This window comes from Aythya marila (assembly GCF_965140915.1).
Source record: "Aythya marila genome assembly, chromosome: 1".
Taxonomy (NCBI): Eukaryota; Metazoa; Chordata; class Aves; order Anseriformes; family Anatidae; genus Aythya; species Aythya marila.
This window is the reverse complement of record NC_139042.1, coordinates 82371269-82395583: the sequence shown is the minus strand read 5'-3', so window position 1 is coordinate 82395583 and position 24315 is coordinate 82371269. Positions and strand designations below refer to the sequence as shown.

The 24315-nt window shown below is 35.7% G+C and overlaps 1 protein-coding gene across 4 annotated transcripts in view; it reads right to left on the bottom strand.

The window, feature by feature from the left end:
- Nucleotides 1-1461: 1461 nt before the first annotated feature.
- The window catches only part of MBTPS2 (membrane bound transcription factor peptidase, site 2), a 36090-nt gene continuing 13236 nt past the window's right edge, over nucleotides 1462-24315 (bottom strand). The window contains exons 6-11 of one of the 4 annotated variants that reach the window (XM_082784914.1): nucleotides 20658-20776; nucleotides 19493-19673; nucleotides 16929-17023; nucleotides 14754-14949; nucleotides 8875-8950; nucleotides 1462-7502 (exon numbers count right to left, since the gene is read on the bottom strand). In XM_082784914.1, coding sequence (XP_082641040.1) covers nucleotides 7280-7502; nucleotides 8875-8950; nucleotides 14754-14949; nucleotides 16929-17023; nucleotides 19493-19673; nucleotides 20658-20776 — 890 coding nt within the window. In that variant the 3' untranslated portion in view covers nucleotides 1462-7279. Of the gene's footprint in view, nucleotides 7503-8850; nucleotides 8951-12426; nucleotides 12458-12477; nucleotides 13002-14558; nucleotides 14624-14753; nucleotides 14950-16928; nucleotides 17024-19492; nucleotides 19674-20657; nucleotides 20777-24315 lie in introns of those variants that run through there. The other 3 variants (XM_082784915.1, XM_082784916.1, XM_082784917.1) reach the window with 3 other exon arrangements.

Sequence of the window (24315 nt, the reverse complement as noted above, 5' to 3'; positions counted from 1 at the left end):
TATTGTAGACTCTTAGTTTACCATAAAATTAGAATAAAATCTTAAATTGCACCACTTCATTGCGTAGTTCAAATCAAACGGTCACAAAAATCTTAAGATTTAAATGAGTTCACTGCATACAAACCTTATAAAGATGTTTAGGAATGTTTCTGTTTGGTAATTCAAATTGGCATGCTCAGCAAAGCAAAGCCAGCAATGAGACACATTAATACAGTATACCTTTTTAAATGTTACCCTTAAATTATATGAGTGATTAAGTCATAATTCCTCATGACAACATGAGCATATTACTGACTTTTTTAGTCTAGACTACAGAACATACATAATTAGAATAAGGGATAACATTTTCCAAAACCAACTGAAAAATTTCAGGACCCTCTTAGAAGCTTAATGAAAATAAATAAATAAACTATTGTCTCTACCATATTATTTCATAAATATGAAAGCCATCTCCTCATGCAAGGATTCAGAAGAATGCTTGCATGCAGACCTACCTGGGAAATTCTCCCAATTTGTCTGTGGTCTGTGCTTTGTGCCTACTTCTCACAGTAATCTTTTATCTGGAAACAAAGCCATGCTTGCTGAAACAGCTCTGCTGGTATAAAGTAACAGCTTGTCCAATAAGCAACAAAGGACAATTTAGTTCTCAGTGCAAATAACCTGGATAACTTTAGATGAGTTTGCTCAAGAAACGTAGCAATAAAGCCTCATTCTCAAATGAGGCTAAACAGTCTGGTTACACCATACTAACAGCCACAAATTGCATCTAGATACTTAAGGAAAATTGTTTAGAACTACCTAGAATATATGCCCAGCTTTGTGCTGGCCTGTACACACACATTAAAGGTTGTAACACGTAGCATCATTTTGATGTCATTCAACAATCCAAACTTTAAGTTCCTCCCATAGCAGGAACTTAACACCTGGAGAAGTGGTTTCACTTACCTTGACTGTGGAATCCCATGGCAAATATTTCACTGCAAAATACGCCAACAAAGTCCACAATGCCAAAAGAGATTCACACATGAGATACTCCAAGAAGGTTGTGCTCCTGTAAGGCAGTCACTATGTACCTTTGTCACATTACAGTGACTGCTTTGACTACTACTTTGCTCAGGAACAGCATGTAGGTGTCTGTCTGGATGTACTTCTATTATAAATCAAACAATTACTGTGATAAGCTGGTAAATAAGAGAAAGCAATTTGTCAGTTATTATTAATTTTAGGAGGTGGTCAGATAATAAAAAGGGTAGTGGTAAGCTTGTAGGCACCTAGATAGATGATATAAATTACATATGAGGAGTGTGAGAAAACGAGATGGAATACAGTAATTGCCATAAACACAGGATTATGTCATTTTACCCTATTTTTAAAAACAGATTTAAACACATGAACAATCAAACAATGAATTTATTTGCAGGATATATTTATCATACATAGAAAACAATTCTTATTGTTTGGTTGATTAAATAGAGAAAAAGAGCACAACAAAAACACAATACATTATTCAAAGCGTTCCATATATTTGTTAACTGACATTTTCAAAATGAAGCTTTTTTCCCCCCTACCCCCTTTTTTCTTTTAAAAAAAACATGATCGTGAACAATACATAGTGGTAACAAACGGTCTAGAAATCTAACATTCCACAGCTGTGAGTCAGTGTGAAAAATAAGGCTACGTAGAGGGGAAAAAAAAAAAAAAGAATTTCAAAACAATACATATTCTATTGACAGGCTTCAGATAAGATTATCCAAGCAAATAAAATCTAAACATTAAATTATATAAGGAAAAGAGGAATTAAAATACTAACAATATTCCAACTTGGGAAGGACAAAATCAGATTTCTCCTACGATGGTTTGGAAATAGACTTTGAACTTTCAAACTACTAAGTGAAGGCCAGTTATGGTATGCCACAAAACAAATCCAGGATAAACACCTACAAGTGAGAAATATCCAAGTCCTTTTTAATATGTAAACTACAACTACCCCAACCACTTGTTCAGTACACATTCATCAGTGGAACAACAAAGTTAAAAAAAAAAAAAAAAACAACAAAAAAAAAAAACTTGGAGCATCTCCCTGAATGATTCAGTGAAGGGCTGGAAAATCTATCTGCATGCTCTTAAATGTTAATTACAAGTTCTTTTCACATTTCATGCTGATGTAAATGGAATGACTGGAATTGCAGTGTCATATCCTGCTCTTTGTCCCTATCTTTTCACACTAGGTCAGCAGTGTGAAGGTTTCATAAAGCTGCCATAAACTGAGGTTCTTCACTCCCTTAGTCCTTGCCATCTGCTCTTCAAATGATCATAGTGGATGAATCCAAGGAACACGAAGGATTCCCAGAGCTTCTGTTTGCTGGCAGTCCCTAGTACAATGCTCCACACATGCTTCATTGATATAGCATATGTACCACAGGTACATACAGCTACATTAAACAACATTTGTATGTAGCATTACATGCAGTTCAGGATAAAAAGGGTATAAAAACTTCTAATACTACATCTTACCTGAGTTAGATTGAGCTTCCTTACTCACAAGGTCACAAGAACAAAGATAACGCAAGACAAAAGCTGTGGGAAGTGATCTGAATGCAAGTGTACACAATATGTATTCTACAAAGAACTATGGATTTCCAGAGTTAAAATCACAATTTCTAAAAACAATTAAATACTGTCTAGGCTACATAAACCTTCCAACCCCTTCTTCATCTGTCATTTCTTTTGTCATAAATAATATACAGATAAAAATGCAGATCTTTCAGATAGAAAGAAGATAAACAGAATTTATTAAAAAAAAATCAAATCTATTTGTTACAGGGCACCCTTTGTCATCCTGTAAAGTGTATAGGAAACTACTGGGAAACTTGGATTGAACAAAAATCTATCTTGTAGCAAGGTATTCAAGAAAGCTGGAACACCCAGGCTGCCATGGGAAGGTTTCATCAGTATACTCTACACAGTCTCACTCATCCCAGTTACCATGCAAAATTAGCAAAACCAGCAGCATTTAGATTGATAGATTCTGAAGTCAACCTCTTTTAAGTGCCCTGGAAATCTTTGTTTACTGTGCCTATAGCTGAGGCCTCTCAGAAGGCAGGAAATGTATTCTGAACATCAGCGGAACAGGACTCATGCAGCTGTGGTTACATTATGTCCATTCCACATCTTCTAATAAGAAATCCCTATAGATCGGTTACAGGAGGAGAACACAGCTGCGATTTTAAAATGTAGAGAAAGCCAAGGAATTCATACAGTGAAAGAAAAATGCCAACACTGCAGAATATAGAGGACTGCCAGAAGTTATCCCTAAAAAAGCTGCAATATAGGCTGTGGCTGTGTATGTATATATGTATATGTACACACACACACTCATATATACCTGTGTGTGTGTATATAGATGTATATGTACGTATATACACACAAAAAAATCAGAATCATCACACTGATAAATGTCAGTACAGTTGGTTGTTTCATTCTAAATTCAAAAGGATGAGTTAATAGATTTTTTCACTCTGACTCATAAGCTAGCAGATTAGTCAGTCTAAAGTTATCTGTAATTTTTCTAGAGAAGTCTCTTTCATTTAACATGTAATGAATCAAGCTGGCTTTCATTTCCTAAATTAACAATGACCGTGTAACATCATACATGCTAAGTTACCCATTATCACATCACGTCATGCATTATCAGAACATGCTATGGAAGTCTTTGCTGATATAAAAAAACTATAAAACAAACAAATCAGAACAAGTGACTACACTTAAGGAATTCTGACAATTATCAAGTAAAAGCATACAACACTTCCTAATGTTACACATTATTTTTTCCATCTGATACAGATTTAAAAAGCATAGTATATACATATATAGTAGTATCAATGCAATCTTTTAAGAGCACTCTGTTTTACACTTCAGTCATTATCCTCTATAATGACATTGACAGATTCTGTATTAAAGAATAAGGTATATTCTGAGGGGCTAATTAGAATGAGAATTGAAAATATTTTATTTTTAAGGAAAGATTTCTTTTTAATTTTTACAAAAATATAAATAGAAGAAACATTGTAAATATCCCAGAGTAAAAATCAAAACCACACAAAAACATTCTGTGCCCTTCTGTAAAACAAAACAGCAATAAAACTCCCAATAACTAGATGTAAGCAAAAAACAGCACTTGTTTATCGGAATATAAAATGGAAAATATAAAAAATAAAATGGAACCACTGAAACCAACAACTTTTTCTGCAGAGAGTGGTCCAACTTAACTATTCCTGTTGCCCACAGGTAATCCAAGATATGTGCTGGGTCACCCTTCATACGAAGTGATGCCAGTTTGCTTAAAGCCTTGATTCAAAGCACCTATATGTACATAAACCCTTATTCAGTAGAATTCCAGTATATGGAGAAATGGACCCATGAATATTTTTAAACCTTTATAGTACTACCTCTACCACAGACGTTATCTAGGGTCTTTACAGTGTGCTAACTTGTCTGTTTTGGTGAAGCCATGACCAATGTGTCTTCTCCACTCTTGTTTTGATTATGAGGTCAAACACAGATTGAAGTTTTATTTAGCATAAGTGACTTTCTGTGATTATGTGAAGTAAAATAAATTCTTTTGGTAAAACATTATATTTTGGTAGCACATTAAATAACGAGGAACAACCTGCCAGCTTCTGTATAGTAGCTGTATCTTGTGTATGTTATTTATTTATTTTTTTCCCCATTGTCAGGAGAAGTACAATGTTAAACAGATTGTCCCAAGCAGCTGGAGTCAACATGAATATATAAAGCATCTAACTTGAAAAGTTTTCCACAGAACACTTTTTAAATCATCCTAGATGCATTTGTTGTTCCTTTAGAGAGTAAGACAGCACTGCAACTCTGATACATAAATAGTAGCTTTTTTGAAAAGTAAATAACCTCTCTTACTAACTTGCACTTAAACTCCTAAAGTGCAAATTAATTTTGTGCACCGTCAACTGGACAAGACGCAGAGGCAGAGGAAAGTGGCACAGTGCCTGGAAAGGAAGAGCTCAGATTAGTAAGTAGTTACTTAGGTGAGTGAACAGATTTCTAGAGCATCCATTCAGAGCCAAGCTTTGAGTAAGAACCAGGCCAGGCCGCTCATGTCACTGCTGTCCAAGGAGAGAGGGAAGAACAGCATATCAGAATGGGTACTCTGAAACTTCTGCAAGTTAGTAAGAGCGATGATGAGCTGACCTATACTATACCATGTGACTCCTGAAGAAAGAGATGCCTGTTGGCAGTGTCTGCTAGTTTATTTTTCCTTTCTTGCACTTTGTGACTTTTAATAGTCCCCACAGGGAAGCACTCCTGCTTGATTGGCTGAAGGATTTACTCTACTCTCTCTTACCAGGATCTGTGCTGAGAAGCCTGGGTTGAAATGATTGAAACTCAGAGGCACAGGCCTGCCACCCCACAGAGGTAAACTTCAGAAAGCTGAGCCTCTGACAGCACTGGAGAGAAGTAAACTAACACAGCAACAAACTAGCAAGTACGTCTCTCATTACTGTTTGTGTCATCTTAAGAGAACAGAATACATCTTAAGTAAGTGTGAAGGCTCCTGTGCAAAAATACAGTAATGCATCAGTGGCCAAATGCAAACATCGGAGTTAGGAATCCATGCAGCAGCACCAGGAATAGCACCCAACCCCGCTGTTGAAATTACCCAGGCTTCTACCTCTACTGCCAAGAGAATCTGTTTTAGATGATTGCGAATTGGCCACGATCAACCCAGTCATGAAGCACCAGTTTCATGGCTCTGTGCAGGCCTGTATCCATTAGCTTAGCTTCTACCTTCTTGAATGGAAAGGCCACCTCATTAAAGGAACTCTGAGCTGCTGCAGCTCCTGGTGGGAGCATTATACAGTTTACAAGTTGCAGAGTATTTTTCAAAGTTTCCCTGATTCAATTATACAGGATTCCAAACCAGAGCTTTTTTTTTTTTTCTTTAAAGCGTATAATCATATTGAGACTATTACAGACTTAAAGGGTCTCAGAATAAGTCAGACATACTTCAGTCAGCAAAACACTGGTCATTCTTCCATTGTTCTTTTAAAAACAAGTACAAGGTCCATATTAAGTTCAGAAAGCAAAGCCACATCTTAAAATAGATTCACAATCGTATCAGAATCGTTTAGAGGAAGAATATGAGACCAGCTTCAACTAAGCTTCTTCAATTATAATGAATCTTCTATAAACTAAAAAATCTTCTATGAACTTATTATTATGAATTATAATGAAAACAAACCTTTGAAAGACAGAGACATGTCAGTGAGTTACTGGGCATATTGCATGCACAGAATCAGAAGATGGACACTGTAAGAACAGGCTTCACTTTTAACTGTAAACAGGTATAACAGTATTATTTTTTGAGTACATGAACCAGTACATTTACCACTTAGCAATAACTGTGCACAGCATTTTTCAGCACTCAGAAACTAAGTTTCATTTATTGTCTCACTATTGCTGAGAAATATTGACTTGAAATATTTCAATATTTCAATATTGAAACTTGAAATATTGACTTGAGATATTGAAAATATCTTCAGCCGTGTGTAGTAATATACAACCGAATGTGTAAGTAACATGTGGGCTTTGTTATCCTCCCACATACCTCATTCTCAACAGACATTGGCACTTCCAATCTACATCCTGAGGATGCTTCGTCTTTTGGCCAGCTGAAAAGATACTAATCCATATGGCCTGTCTCCCCTCGTTAACACATGGTAATCATTTACTTAGCTTTACACCATTTTGAGATGAGACTTAAGGGCTTCCTAGAGTGCAGTCTGCTACAACATCAGATCAAAATACAGAACAAAGACAATAAAGATTATGCTGACTGAAAAATGATCAGAGGCCACACAGATTTTTTTTTTAATTGTTCAGATTATAAAATAAAACCTAAGTGTATTTTTCCTCCCACTTTACAAATGTTTGAGGCCAAATAATTCCCTTATTCTGAGATTTAAGTTAATAAATTAGGCTTCTTCCTGTGAAGCTTTAAAATGCAACTTCTCTAAAATTAGTGCAGTGCTTAAAGAGTACACAAGATTCATACTGCTTTTTCTTAGTCTTCCTATGATGACAGACACAACGTTGTACAGATTTAAGTTACAATAGCGGCGACCAGGGATTTTCTTTCAGTGTCATTTTAAGGGAATCATTTCAATCTCTGTACAAACATGTTTTAAAAGGCAATGGATTCATTCTCTCCGTGTACTGTGAGAATTGATGGATAACCAATGCTCTATCGTGCTGTCACCATCCAAAGTCCCAGTGCAACATTGGCAGCCAGAAGTGTACTACCAGAAAGCAAAATTAAAAAGCCAACAAGCTCTCTCTTTTGTTTTTCTACAATCAAGGAGCTCAGAGTGGCTTCCAGGAAAGAATTTAATATCCATTGGCCATCCAAAGCAAAGCAGGGTACAGCATTGATAACTGCCAATGCTCCTGACAGTGAAATTAGGTATCTGATTGACATTAGTTAAGGATCAAGAATAAAATCCAAGAAAATATAAATCCAAATTTAATATAAAATGTACCTCTTATTTCTAGTATGCAGAGAGAAACGTGAGGGTTATTTTTAGGTGCCATTCTGTTTCATATAAATTATATATAATATAACCATAACATAAATGCCCACAGAACTGCCCTTATGGGTTCATTTACTTTAAAGTAATAAAAAAGCACTAGCATTTGATGCTTTAACAATCTGTGCTCTTCATAACTCAGATAAAAGCAGGAGACAGCAAAACCACAATTAATACTGCCCATCTTCCTCCCTTGCCTCATGCGGTTTTGGAGCATGGTTACAGCTCTGACACTACACCTGAAGTAAGAAGGTATTCTAGACCTATGACCTAAGTATGCAATAATGATTAGAAATATTTTCCAAACACTCCCTTACTGGTGTAGGCACACGGCTAAAATATGATTTGAGATCTGGCCTCTTCTCCTACTTACCTGTTAGCCAGGAAGTGGAGTGCATTTCTGTGCATGCATGTGCATGTGAGAATGAGACAAAGGTAGATCATTTCTATTGCTAGTAAAGCCTTGCAAACATTACTACTTACCTTCATCCTATACCGGCTGGACAAAAAGACACGATTCAGAAAGAAGCTGGACTAGTGTGAACCTTGGCATGTTCACAGAAAAGGGAAGTTTATAGGTAGCATCTTTACTATACTTTTATGGACAAATCTACTTAACTGTATTTTAACTACCCATAAACATTTCAGTTTCTAAGGTTAAGGGTCTTAGATTAGCCATATACAAGACCAAGTATATATATGATCTCACTCATTAATAAACACATTTAAATGCATTATCGTCCTAGCTTTTGAATAGGACAAGTTGTCTCTTGAAGATAAAAACACACAAAAACAAAACAAGCAAAAACAAACTACAACAACAACAGCAAATAAGAATGGAAGTGAACATCCACACACTGTTATTTAGTTCAGCATAATGGCTCAGAAATGGTGTTAATAAAACTCTAACATATCAAAGCTAGCAGTAACATTTGTCCTGCCATAAATTCAGGATTACTTTGACTTTCTTGTCAGAGCTGCTAAAAATCACCATTAAGAAAGAGTTTTTTTTTTTTGGTCAAAAAAAGATGACCAAAAATATCCTGCTAAGCACAAGGAAGTGGGAGATTTCATTCCTGGCTTGGCACATGGACAATAATCAATGCAGAGATGGGATAAAGATGTCAAAACTCTACAGAAATGTTTTTGAGCATCCTGTCTAAAATGATATCCAACTGAAATTTTGCTGGCTCACTAAATTCTAAACAGTCTCCTTCTTGTCTTAAAAGAACAAACGTACTTCAAAGGATACTTGCAAAATGTCTCTATCACCACAGGCAGATCGATGCTTAGAAAGTTATGTCGTGGTACAAAACTGCTGAGACTTACTGAAATGAAAACATAAAGGTAACACAAAAAAAATCAATAGCTGTTGCAGAAATATAATATTACGAATTCGAGTTTTTTATTTTACAGAAAAAAAAAACAACACATTTTATATGACAGCTCTTCAAGCATGAATAGCCAATCTGAATATGGTTTTGCTTGGCTTGTTTTCAAAAGACACAGTGCAGCCATTAAATCTCTCTTAAACATGCTAACATAGTAAAATCATACCACAAAATACAACTAGTATGATTTTAGTAAATGTAGATGTATATTTTCAGAGACAACTGGACATCTGTAGTCATAAAGACCATATGGTGTAATTTAAGTCCTTTCCCAAAAAAAATCATATAAAATGAGATTATAGTTACCAGGCTTTTTCAACATATGTTGTCCACATGTATACATTCATACTGTGGGTGCACATGTGTACTTTCTCTCAGGGCCCCAAATTTTTTCTCTTGCACTACCTACAGAAGATTACTATATTCTGAAGTTTAGCTCACGTTGCATGGAAAGGGGACAAATAGGGAGGAGAACACCAGAGTAACTCTAAGAAAGCAAAGGCTGGGAAATGATACACAGGTACATTACACTTCTTAACACCAGTTAGCCAGTAGTTAAACAGCCTCTTTTACCTTCAGATGATACCTTAGGTGACATCAAGATGTAACTTACTGCAACAAAAAAGCCTGGGAGATGAGACTTAGTACCCTTTGTATAAATAAATACCTTCCTTCTGCACTGGGAGACTGAACTGTCAACTCCACATGACCTTGGAACACTCTTTGGTACTGTAACTTCTTTGAAGGTATAGATGAAATTTCAGCTGACCACATGTCAAATGTTTATGAGAGACTTTATCCTTAAAGAAAACTAAGTTAGCTTGAGATCTCCCATCCTGTTACTACAGGGATGCTCTACCTGGGTTGTCTGAGTCTGTCAGCTTCAGGGACTGTTTGAAACCCTTAGTTCTGTGATAACTGAAAGAGAGGCTCCTTTCCTACCATAAAGCTCCACTCCGAGCATGAGCATGGTAGACTCTTATCCCCAGAGTAAAGAGGCTCAGGTAATTTCAGGTAGAATCAGAAAATCACCTTAAGAACGAGCTTGAACAGCAAATGCAGTAGTCGCTCTGTCCCTGAAGAACAACTTTGAACAGAGTTGAGGCAAGCCACAACGGTTTGAATTTTCCCTGCTTACATGAGGAAAAAAAATACATCCATAAGAAATACCGTTTCCTCAGAGATACATGAAAGCAAGAGTTCAAAGAACAGATTGACTAGAGTACTGAGCAGAAGAGTTACAATCCTACTCTAACAGTAACATCCCTTGGGAAAGGAACAGATTAACCTACCCGCTCAGAAATTCTAAAAACATAGGCTAAGAGAACATCGGAAATTGCAGCATTAATACGTAACACACCATTATTGCTGCTTCATGTATCTTTGTTAGCAGATCAGATTTCTTCGGGTTCAATGAATTGAAGAACAGAACAGAGGAGAAAGAACACTTCCAAAGGAACATGAGGCTAAGAACTGGTCCGCTCAGCTGCATTAATGTTACTTCTGTTTTTTGAGGCCCTTGTGATGAATAATCAAAAAAGTGAAACAGTACAGCAAATAAGTATACCGTGGGAAGGAGAAACCTGGAAAGCAAGGGGTCCCAAAAATAAGAGTGGTTTTGGTGTGGCAACACAACAAGCACAGAACTTCCCAATACCAGAAGTGCCTCAGCAAGACTAAGATAGTTTGAAAACCATGTTCTCTCTTACCTTAGCTGAAGAAAGACCTTTAATTTAGGGGTCTGAGAGCAAATAAGTAAGTCTGTTGGACTACTGAGTGAAGAACATACAGTCAGAAATCCTAGGCACAATCCAGCTCAGAAAGCCAGAGGCATCGAAGTCAAATGATATCCAAGACAAACAACTCATTAAGCTGAAGGTTGGTATCAGAACATCTGATCAAACATCTTGTTCATGAGCTAAAACAGCAAAATGGCTGAGACAGCCATTATATTCAAAGATTTCAAAAGACATACACTGCAATATATTGTAATTGCAAAACCTGATTGCTTCTTGACAAACACCTAATGGCTACTAACAAGTCACCATTCCGAAGCTGTGCCTACATTCAGAATTGTTCACCGATCTCCCTCCCTCTTTGATACGACAAACTACCTGTCCCTAAGAGCCTCCAGACCTGGATCAAAACTCCAAACCTGGCTGCTGAAGCAATCTCTCCAAAGCACCACAAAACTCTTCAGGAAGTTGCTGAAATGCTGTCTAGACTCTGAAATATGAGGCAATGAATCTAGTGGCTGTAATGAATCAAACCTAATGGCACGAGGCAAGCCTGCCCTTTGAGGGATAAGGATTATAGAAATAATGTTCTTCATACATGTCTTCAAAAGACACTGCTGAGAAGAGGTGAACAGCAATGAAGCTGAGTGAGAGAAAACAGTCATTGTTTTCCCCACTCAAAATGAATAATTCTTTGACCTGGAATTAACGTTTACTTTGTTGGCTAATGCTAGATGGCATTTGCAAATATGAAGAAGAGTGCACATCAGACACAATTTTAATCAGAAGGGTTGATAAAATGATTTAGTGACTAGGTTGACCAACAAGATTTTTAAAATCTCTTAACGGAGGAAAAGACAACATATGCTATGGAGGAGAAAGAAAGTATGGCATGAGACATTTCTGTATGGTCTCCAGAAGAAAACGAACAGACCTTTTACATTTGGATAGAAAGAATTACTGTCCTCAACAATAACGGGAAACAAGTGTTAAAAGAATAAGAAACCTGACTCTGCCAGATAGACCTTCATCAGAGATTATGACTCTTGACCAATAAACTCCCCAGAGCTAGAAAGTGCCTTTTTTGGGAAAGATTTTGATAAAACAGAGATAGGATGCTGGTCCAGTTTTGTACTAGGTAAGTTCCATCTCTTTTCATGAAGAAAATCTTGCAACTTTTTGATCCCTCTTCTGATAGGTGATGGAGGTACAGTAACATTGAGGGATATGATCTTCCCTCAAAGAGTGTGAATTCCAAATGTGAATGTTAGTCACCAGATTTTCCCAACCACTTACGAAAGGAAGTCAAGATTTTGCAATACTAGAAATTGCATGAAGGAATAATAATAAAAACTGACAACCAAAAAAAAATCAAAATAACTAAGAAATACTGCAAAGTTGCATAACAGTAATAACAGGGCACTCCATTTCTACCTTACATATATTCTGTCCAACATAAGGAGAGCTTCTAGAGTATAACAGGCCTGTAGTGAGAAAAGTCTGAAAGTCTTGAGTAATACCACATGAATTAAACCCACAGTATGAATTTACATTAGAATACATTAGAGACTTTTCACAGAGAGGATGCCAATTAAAAAGATTAATCAATGTGTCCATACTTAACAATGTACATTCCTAATCATTTCTTCTGCTTCAGTTTCAGTCATATCTCCAGCAGTGTAATTTCATTTAGTAGTGTGATTCTTTACTGTTATTTTAGACAGAAAACAAGAGCTAAATATAGATGTTAATCCACATTAACAAAAATCATTTTTGATATAATATTTTACTTCAGGGACTAACAGATTCAGGGAATCTCAAACAGTTAGTCGCACAGCCTATTTCTTATAAATAGCTAATATGTGTGTGTATCTATCTATATTTTAAATATCGTATCCTGAAATTGGCTTCAAATGAAAATATGAAATAATCTCTGTTCCTCCATAAACCAGGACTACCGTGGCAGCAATGTAAGCCTAAGCAGAAAATAATACATGCATAAACCTAGAACGTTTTTCAAACATAACTTAAGTGGCACTACTAGAGCAAGTACACACTCGTGCAACTCCCTTGTCAGGTTGCATGATAAATGTAGTGCTTCTCTAAAAAGTAATGTTTCCTGCAAGCAGGAAGGCTATGAAAAAGAATAAGGCATTATTTCCATTTATTTCTATTTAAAAATTCACATAGTAGAGAAAAAATATTTTCCCTTTTTTAATATATATATAGTTACCACATTCTGATTGTCACATCTGAAAAAAAAAAAGAAAAAAAAATCTGCTAGCCCCAACCCAGTATTGTACAGTGCGAAGTAAGTCTGAAATACATCAAAGTTGTTTCACTGGAATGCAAGGAACACTGCAGCTGGACTACCGGCTGCCCAGGCCAGGCTCCTGTAACTAACTTTAGCTCTGGTGTTTTTCCAAGGGGAACATAGAGCATTAGTTGCATGTCAGCAAATTCTGTAATAAAGTCAGCTTTTAGCTTTCAAACTAACACATTTGTTATGCAGTTCCCAGGGTACAGTAAATCATTTTAAAATTATATCCCTGCATATATGCTTTTATTTATTTATTTTCACACAGTGATCTCTTAATTTAGAACTACCTCTCTAGATAAATCCAATAATATTATTTCCTCATTTCTAAAGGAATGACAGACAGGTCTGACTGCTTTGCAGAATTACCACGTAGTAGGAAACACTGACTAAAATTCCAACATACTGAAAAAGAGAACAGTATCAATTGTTCTTGAATACCTAGAGTTTGTATTGTTAAGCTAGAGGGCTGAGAAAAGGAACTTAAAACAAGTATTGAAACAAATACTATTCTTACAAATTATTCTTGCATATGGAATAGATGTCACCAAATATAGAACCGTGTGTTAATATCACACAGTTGACCAATGTTTTTCTTCCTGAATGGCAAAAGGGCAGAAATAACAAGTAAAGAAATCCTGTTTTGCACTTATAAATGGCCTTATGGTGCAAAGAAGTACAAATAGATAACCTGATTTTTCAAGGAGTATCAAAATAAGACCAGCACAGAAAGATAAAGATTGGCAGATTAACAAAAGATATGTTTATGCAAGAACACTAGAGGATTTACACAACCAGATTTCATCACTGTTTCTAAAGCTCTTTTGTACTAAATTCCAATGCTAATTCAGAAAAGCATAATGCCTTGCTAAAGAGGTACTTCAGGATGCCTGAAGCAAAACCTCTCCCTGTGAGGTACAGCTGTCTGAGTAACAGACAAGTTCTTTACAGAAAGGGACAGTATGTTAACACTTAATACTTTTTTAAGCCCTTCTGAAGCTCATTTTCACCCTGCCACTCAAGCTACTAAGTAGGCATGAAGACAAGTTTGTTAATTCTTCCTGTACTTGCTCCAAAAGAATTACTTTTTCCTTGTATATCTGACTCAAGGATAAAATTTTGTCTAAAGGAAAGCCATAATCCATTTCAAAATAAGGAATTAAACTGCTATATGCTATTTAATTTAGGGCACTTAAAAAAAATTTTTGGAAAAAACTATGTTGCGATTGTACTTGTGGTTTAGTAGTCATGGGAATCTGTCATAGGTACTTGGATATTAGGAGTGATTTAAGCAGTTGTGCTAATACTACAGGAAAGGCGTTGGAGCAAGATGCCCTGGAGATTTTGCAACAGCATTTTGAGAAGCGTATGTGTTAGCAAAATGCAGGTGCCTGTTTCCCATGACTAAGCTGAATGGTATCTTTTATAGAAACAGCCTTTTTATACTTTTCTGAATAAACAACTATCTCATATCACATATTGTTTCTATTACCTTTGTAACTCATTGCACTGTGCACATTTCATTTTAGGCCTGAGTAGTCCATGTCTCTCCACTGGCTGTAACAAGAAATGGATTCTGCATTAAATAAGTTAACTGATGAGTGCTCCAAGACCTTGTTCAAGCAGCCAGGAAAAGTAAACCATATTAGAACTTTTTTGTTGGACTGCTTTAATAAGTAATACGAACCTGTGTACTGTAGGTGCATAGGGTGTCCTACAAACAGCATGTCAATATGGGGTGGATGTTTTACCCTGATTAACCTTGTTTGATTTTCTAAAGAAGGAGTCACACAAAAGCTTGGAACAAAGTCCTTCTGGCAGTCCATGTTGGTTCGACAAACTTTGCTGGCCTCGATAACTTTTCGTGCTGGTAGACAGGCATACTGCAAAGGGTGTTTAAAAAGATTGTCAAATGTAAAGGTATTTTCCAACAGATCAGAAATAAAAGTACTATTCATTCCTTTTTAAAGCAAAGATCTCACTGATACGTTACTAGCCCACAAGGAGCTGGAATCTGATTATTTTTTTCCAGATCCTACGGAACCTCTACCTGATATACATTCAACCTGTCATTCCATTTTTAGTGGAATGTAGAAAAGATAGCGCATGTACCACAATAAAAGGTAACTTTTTAAAGAGCTACAGACACACACAACAAGTGTTACAAGGCATCTATATGTATGTCAGTGATTTCTAATAAACAGGGCCTTCATCAACGTACAACTGACTTACCTGTTTAAGAAATTTCAGCTTTCATTGATTAGGCTGAAGATCAGGTTGCTTTCATCACTCAGGAAAGCAATCAACCACTCTGCACTGACTGAGTGGTTGTGAAATGACCATTTTGAACTAGACAAATACAGCATCTGGTGCAGTGCTACGTCCCAGGTCCTACCTATGTAACACTCATTCACTCTCTGCAGGCTGAAAGACCAGATCTTTCTTGCTCCCCACAGGCCAAGCAGAGAATAGCATAAAGGAACAGGAAATTGTTTTCCCCCTCGTGTCTCTCGTAAAAGTTCCATGACAATTTTCCTTTTGTTCTTAAACACGAGCAAGGAAAGTTCTTCATCTGTTGTTTGCCTTAGGAAAGACAAAAGAGGATCTTCTTGCTTCTTAGCCTGACAGTTATGCTGCCTGATAGCTGCATGGGTGTCATACACTCCATTAACCTCAATACAAGATCTTCTATTCTAATTAGTGGGAGGGGGCACATTTTCAAATATTGCTGTGTAGCACTGCATAAACTATTTAAAATAATTGTCCAAAAACTCACAGCCATGCCAAGGACATTTGAAGGTCACAGGCTTCTGGATGCTTTTATTTCTTCGCTGTTCCTAAGTACCAGCTATGAGCTTAAGAATGTCAAAGCTCAGTAGGGCAGTGTTTATTAAACCTTGCTGAGCTCCAGGATGTTACCAGCCACTGTCATATTTCAAATGGACTGCTGGTCTGTGCTCAGTTTTCAGTGACTAAATACCACAAACTGGATATTGCTTTTTTTGTTCATTTGTTAGGAGTATTTGTTACAGAGAATCTGTAACTATAGCAGATGTAGTAACAGAAGTTTCTATTTCTTTAGGTATCTATCCTATAGGTTAAAACAGTAACAAACTGGCACGTGTAGAAAAGTTTACACAGTTCAAACTTGTGCTCTTTGTTCTTCTAAACAGAACTATTAAAAATACTCCATCACTGTCAATACAGATCATGTGTTTTAAGAAACATTTCTATATTTTCATGAGAGTAACACACAATCCTACTCTGTAACTTTGTATGTTTCTACATGCTAAAGAAAACCAGTGTGGTGAAAAAGGAATCAAATAGAGGCTTTACTGAAAAAAAAAAAAAAAAAAAATTGGCATTCTCTAGGAACTTGTCTTGCATGGTTTAAGTTTTATCTAGTGAGCAGCACAGCACTGCTGACTTCACAAAAAATAACTGAACAGATAATCTGGTACTTTACTTTGCTTGTAGTGTTCGTTACCTTTAAAGATTGAAATAAGGGAATTAAGCCATTTTAATGTCTTCTGAAAAGTGTTTTTTTTTTTTTTTTTTTCCTCACCAATATTCTGCATCAAATAGTGAAGATGAGGAAAGTATCTTTCTGCCTAAAGAATGAGGGGTATAAAATCTTCTCTGGTTCTTCCAGAGACTCCTTGACTAATCATGGGAAAAATTATAACTAATATTTTGGCTTGTAAGCTGTAAATGGGAAAAGTAATGTACATACTAACCTTTAATACAAACTGTAGATATTCTTAAGCACTTGGGCATGCTGCATAAATGTTGGTAAATATTTCTAGTTTCATTTAAACAATTTCATATTTACCAAACAGCATTAGCACTTTAAGTAACTTACCAGATGGCTGTCCAAGCTATTGCTGTATGAAAAGCAAATGTCAGTGAGGCTGTTGTTACTACAACATTCAACTGTGCCGTCGAGTCTTCTATAAACTAAAGAACATAGGCATAGATAAAAAGAATGATATTATAGCATAGTAACTTCCTGAATTAGTCTCTGAATAAAAGAGACCAACCATTCTGTAGCTTTCAAGAATTACAGTGATTCACAGACTCTACTTGTGGTTCAGTCAGAACTAGAAATAAACTTCACCACTTTAAGAACACAGATTTCAAGCATGTCACATGTTGATTTTTTCATCTTTACAATCTCTGGCAGATCTATTACTTCCATGTTATGAGCATTATGAATTACAAAAAAAAAATAATTGGCTGTTGCCTCCAACTGCATTAAGCGCTAGCATAGAAATTTCCTGTTGTACTGACTTCACTGGCTGACTATTGAGATAACTAAGACTGAAGATGTCCTCTTTGAAACACAAAAGCCTTTACAGGATTCAGTTTTTGAAAGATTTCCAAGCACTGGAAGCTGCAGCAGTGAATAAATGATGTTTTAAAACCCAGTTAAGTAGTGCGGTGCAGAATCCTTCTATGGATACTGTTAGTTAATACAACCTAGCTCACTCTACAGCAACAGCTTTTTAAAACAAACAAACAAAAGAACAATTCAAACCAACAGTCACTGTAAGAATCTGTGTCATGGCAATATTGCAGTACCTTCCTTCGTTAGATCATGCTTGACATACTGGTTGCTGATTTATCACTGCATAAACTGCAGTCCACTAACATGGAGCTTTATGCCTGGGGCTTATAGGTGTAAGCACTGTGCCATATAATCCTTCCTTCAAGTACCCTAAAACAGCCAACATATATTTTTGAATAGTGAATGACCATGAAATTAGTTCCCTTATGAACTGCACTGAAAAATTTTTTTTTTTTTTTTTTAAATTTCAAGAAGATCCCCGGGGCATTGTTTTTTTTTGTCTAGCTTCATACTCAAATATTTTATTCTCCATTTATTTTATTGTCAAGTAGATAAGGTCCTTTTGCTATATATATTTTTATTGATACTCTGCATTTATGTTAGTTGTTAACTGTCAAGATTTTGACAAATAACAGCTGCTAGAGATTGAAAAGAGTCATTTAATTTCAGAGGAATATTTCTCACTGCTGGAGGCTTATGGCTCTGAAAATGCAGGCAGACTGGTCTGATTAGAATGCAGCAGTGGGACAATGGGCTGCTAACACAATACAGCAAACCAAGCTTGGATGAAACATTAAGTCTCCTGTACTAAGTCCCTGGTATTCCAATCTAAATAGGACTGGTTCAGTTGCAGAATATGAAGTTTTATTACCTATGACTCTGAAATTACATATAAAATAGCAGAATTACAAATAAAACAGCAGAATCTCAGAATATACAGCTATGGCATCTAAGAATAGGTTCTTACTTGCCATCCCAGCCCAGCTGTAAACATTTCCAGAGTTGCCCTCATTTTCAGAAGGATTATCCAAACTCTTAAATATCTAAAAGGCTCTTACCCATACTCCACTAGCTTCCAGTTTAAGTATTTATCTTAGTTCCAGCTATAAGATTACTTTCCTTACATATTAAAAAAAAATCAAAATACTACCTTTTCAGTCTCACATGACAACTATAATGCATCAAAAATATAAGTATTTGAGCTGCCCGACCCATCTGTCCTAGTATGATGAAAAAACTGCATTGTCAATTTTCAAGCTCCAAGAATCATATAGGTTTTGCTAAGCTGCAGTCCCTTAGCTTTGGAATTCAGTCTCCATGGATGCTTGCATGAACCAAACTCTGGAAAGCTGTAGGGCATGTTGCAAGACATTCAGCCAATTTAACTTGACTGTTCATTTTTGTTCTACTTAATTTTTGTTTATTGTTATAGCTTAGTTCACTTTTTTTTTGTTGTTTCTCAGGGGTAAGTTGTTACAACAACAGCACTCTTATGTATAAATGAAAACAGAAGGAAACAGACTGATTTCTAGAAGCAATATGTGCGGTCCAGACAAAGCTAAGTTAACTGGCAAAGACATTGTGAAGTTGAAGAAGCAAATGAAACATAAAACCTCTTTAGTGAGAAACATCACAAGAAGTGGCCATAATAAAGCACATCATTGAGTTAAGCCACACAATTTGTAATGTCACACTAATCAAAGCAGTAAGGTGATGTGTGAATTTACAGCTGCAAAAGATCACTGACTTGATCCATGGAACTGAACTAAAAATAGAGAAGATAACTGTATTACTGCTAATAACCAAGTTATACAATATCTAAAAGAGGCAAGTTCCATTACTCGGATCATACAGAATATTTGTATAGGATAACTGGAAGACAAGAGAACTTCTTCTATCCATCCCTTCCCTGCCTTTTATTTCACAAATAAGGAATGGCATATTGGTCACTGCTTAAGAGAAGACAGCAGACTCAACTTAATGAGAAGTCTGCCCCACTAACAAATCCTAAATCCAAAGTAGTCTGTAAGATGTGATAAAATTATAACAAATAACAAAGAGAGCACCTAAAATCATACCTCTAGCTGGAAAGCTTAATTGTTGTAGGGTGGCTGTATTTATACAGTAGCCAATCTGTGACTTCTGTGAAATATCTCCCAGACACGAATTCCAGTCTTCTACAGTATAGATTGGGCAGTCCTGTAGATTAGTGACAATATCCCCCACAAAGAGACCTCTTGGTCCATTGGCAGGAGAATCCTGAGAAGAAACACTGAGGTCAGTCATGTTGCTATAGTTGAAACTATAAGAATCTGCTTACAGTTGAATGGATGTTGAACATCCATGAAATGTTTAGGTTAGGACATTATTTTCAGAGAAACAGAAAAATTTAGGCTCCATTAGAACTGATTATTTTCACTGATGATCAGAGTATCACAAAAAAAAAAACATACTCCATGAAGAATAATTTATTTAGTGCATAAAGGGAAAAAAAAAAAAGGGCAAGTTTCCAAGCGTTTTCAAGGGACCTCGTCAAATCTGAGCAATTATTTTCATACAAGGTGATGTGTTTTCTCCTATCATTTCAAATTGAAGAAACATGAATTAGTACCCTAAACGTTCCAACAAAGCAGGGTGTACCTAGACTGTCGTAAGTATAAAGCACAGTAAATGTCATTCTTTTCCTGAGTTATAGCAGTTTGGTTTTAAACCCAAGAAAGACTGAGACCTTTCAGCTCTGCTCTTCTTCAACAGTTCCGTATTTGATTAAGTTGGAAAAAAATCACTCCTTTCCAGAAACTCAGTCTACTTCTGCTTTGCTTCCAGCTGACCAAAGATGCATGAAAATCAAAATAATCTTTAACATTAAAAACAGATAGCAATAAGCTAGAGTTATAAGGCACATTTGAGTAGATTTACCTGGTGCCAGCACTAAACAAATCAAATAAAATCAAAAACGAACGAACAAAACAACCCCACAGAAACAAGCCTGCAAAGTTATCTCAAATATCTAAATAGTCTTATACTATGCTTAGTAGTCTGTAATTATTCATGCCATGTCCATTCATTTACTACCACTAAAAAACATGATATCGAGAAGGCAACTTCAAGCAGACAAAAAGCGCAATATATTAGATTTTGAAGAGTGCTGCACTGACCAAATTTAATTGCGAAAATAAGAGACTCACGTACATTTCAAATCACAAACCATATAATATGAAATCAGTAAAGAACTTTTCTTACCTCTGTTACCTCTGTGACAAGTGCCCCAACACCCGTGTAATAGAAAGGGAAAAGAATGGCTGGCAGCAGAAACAAAACCATGAAACTTGCAACACCAAGAACAAAATTATGCCACACTCCTAAAAAGAAAAGGAAGAAGGTTTCTAAATAAAACATTAATATTAATAATAAAAAGGTATTTTTTGAAATGCAGGATTTTACAGTTAACTTCTAATTAACTTTTCTGAAATAATTACTATAAGAATGGATGAAAAATTAATTCACGGCAGAGCACCCTGAAGAAAATATGAGTCAATTCTAATCAATTTTAAGCTACAGCTTCTATCCACACAATTGTCAAGAACCATAAATATTAAAAAACTAGTGGAAAGAAAATGTATTACTTGTCACCTTCTACCCCAACAAACTGTCGAATTGAAGAATCTTAATAAACGGGCTTGTATATGAATGCTTTTTTTTCTGTTTGTCAGTAAGAAGCTTAAACTTTAGTTGACATTCAGTACTTTTTCATAGTTATTCCTGTTGTATCAATAATTACTTGTATATATGCCAAACAAGATTAGAAAATTATTTGAAAAATGGCTTCTTTTACAAGATAATCAGGAAAACCACACCATGAAACTAAGTTCACCAATCAGCAATTCCTAACATTATTTTTGCCAATGTATTTCTAATGGCAATCTTTACAGTATGCTGCTCTCCACAGGATGAAACAAACCTCTGTCATAAGGCAGGCTTGCTTTCCTTCAACATCTAGTACTATACAATTTTTTTCATTCCTTCTGTGCTCTTGGACAACCATTTTGTATGACCTATGCAGGAAAACTTTTCAGTGTCCAAGACTCCTTATTTCCTTCTCACAGTGCTTCATCTTGTTAAGATGGTTTGATTCAATTCTATATTTACAGTACACTTACAGGACAGGAACTGAAATAAATGTATTTAAAAACATATTAAGCTTATCTTTCTTGCACTGTATACAATACAGCAGTCATAACCCATGACAGACTCTTATTTCCTCTGCTTATCTTTACATGCCACCCAGTCTTTTACATTTCTGATGCTGTAGAAATGAGAAACATTTTTAAAGTGCTTTAAATAAGAGTTTGTTGCTGTTTCCACTAATAGATACTCCTTAAAGTGATTTCTCTTTCTGTAAGTTTTTAATCGTATCTCACTGAAAGATAATTAGATAGATAAAGAAAATTGAATGCTGAAAAACTTTATCTCACACAAACGCATGCATGCGCACACAAACACAACAGAAGTATTAAGTAAATATTTGAACTTAAGTGTTTGAACCTTTTTATCTTAAAAATAAACTTTATTTTTTCTCCAGCTTAACAAAGTATAAAAATCTAAGACAGAAACAAAATTGCCTTGCAACACTGTTGCCACTAGAGAGTGTAAGCTGGAGGGAAAAAAATAAATTAATTAAAAAGAGGTGATGGAACTGCTGGAGGGTGACAAAAATGCACTCCAATAGCTAGGAAAACATGGGCCTTAATACAATAATCTACACAATTTGCTGTGTGGAATACAGCAGGAAAGTCTAAAATAGAAAGGCTTGAAATTCATCCCAGGTGATCCCTAGAAAAATAAACAGCCTTGAAATGAGAATACCTATTGAGGCACACTGATGAGTATACCATCCATTTCATTTTGCTAGAACAGCCTCATCCTTGGAAACTTAATTCTTTATATTTAAAAAGGCACACTTCACACAGCCCTCAAAACACCTCAAAATATGCTTTGAAAATCTTTAGCTCTTTTTTCTGTTAAAGACAAAACATTTTGAAATAAATTATCTGAAAAATAATCTCAAAAATAACATATATATTTAAATTAATTATAAGCAAGGGCTGCACAGAAGCACGTTTTAGTTATTAGGTATGCAATGAAGGCTAGAAATATCACAAGTCTCATTCGCTATTCTTGAACTCATGATGCCATCTGCTGTACAACAAATATACTGTTTAAAATTCAGAGTACAGGTGGACTATAAAAGGAATATTTAGTGTGGTTCTCTATTCTAGTTCTTTTAGTTCTTGCGTGTAGCTACAGTAAAAAATCTAAAAATTTGCCCTGTAAATTAAGATCTTCAGAAGACTGAAGACCTGATAATTGGTTCATTCATCTGCTCTAGCAAAAAAATAAATGAGTACAGTTTAACAAATACCACGTTTTATTGACATCAAACATCCTTGTAATAAACTACACATAGCACTAGCTATAAAAACCTGCATGTATTTGTTATACCAAATTGATCACAAGCCATTAACGCTAAAGAGCCTTGCAAAGTGCTTGTTCCTACCTTCCATTCCCTATGTCAGGTTTCCCAAAAATTATTATAGGTGTTTACTTGTCATCAAAGCCATGATAGCAATTCTTTTTTATTGCAGCTTATAAACTCATTTTTCTAGATCATTTCCCAGGAATGTAAGTAAACAACTCATTTTGAAAATTACGTCTTCTCTTCTGGTTTTGTTCACACTAGCTGAAAATGGAAATTAACTAATTTGAGAAAAAGGGCTTCATAAAAGTTAGCCTACTGCAGCAAATGATTTTGGTACATTACGGTATTTGGAATATAGATACCTTTACTTACCTAGCATTTACCTTCATTTACCTGACCTATGAAAACCTGAAAATAAGCTTTGCTAAATGCTTCTGTATGCCCAGTCTAAAATACTCTTTATAATTTCTCTTTATAAACAGTGTTACCACATACACAGTACTGCAGGCTGGCTGCTTTCTACTGCCCCCTGCAACAGAAAATTGTCAGAATCAAGAACTAAACAAAAATGATATTTTTTCTGCCTTTATTTCAATAGGTTGGGAAGCCCCTTTTTCTCTAGAAGTCAATAATACAAGCAAACGAGGAAGCATAACACAGTCTCAGTCTAGCTTTGCACAGCAGTTGAGCTCTGCTTCACAATAGCCAAGGAATTTTTAGTACAAAAAGCATTAAATCAAAACCACTTGGAATTTTATTTGGAGCTGTAAGCTGCAATTCTCTTTGGATGTTTGTGATTTATCTTTTATTTCCTTCTGATAGCATTGTCAAAATACAGTCACCTACATAACAACGTAACTCAGACTTTTTTGACAGTCGTTCAAGCTATTGTTGAAAATCACATAATAGATTGCTCCTATTGCAGAAGATGGTAGTGGTCGCTCAAGGGTATTCACCTGTGACAGCAAGTCATGTTCTCATACAACCAGTCTTCTGGCTGAGTATTTATTTATTTATTTATTTATTTATTTATTTATTTGTGCTCCAATGTTTTACTATTTAAGCCATATGATATGCAAAGAAAGTTAAAGGAACTTCTGCACCTGAGCTGATATAAGAGCTTATAATAATGGGAAAAGGTGGTCAGAAACCACGTTTTTTCCCAACCATATGAACAACTATTCCGAGCTTGATTGAGGACAAAACATTTTTCAAGTCAGGAAATTCATACTAATTTATGTTCCTAGAAACAGAATTATCTCCCCCAGAAGACAGCACAATATGGACAGTGATCAAAACGATTTTCTGACATCACAATTCATGTTCAGAGCAGAAGGATCACCTTTAGGTGAAGAGAAGCTTTTATGCTTCTTCATTTTAAACCTTCAATACTCTATCAAGGATTTATAAATGATACCTGTA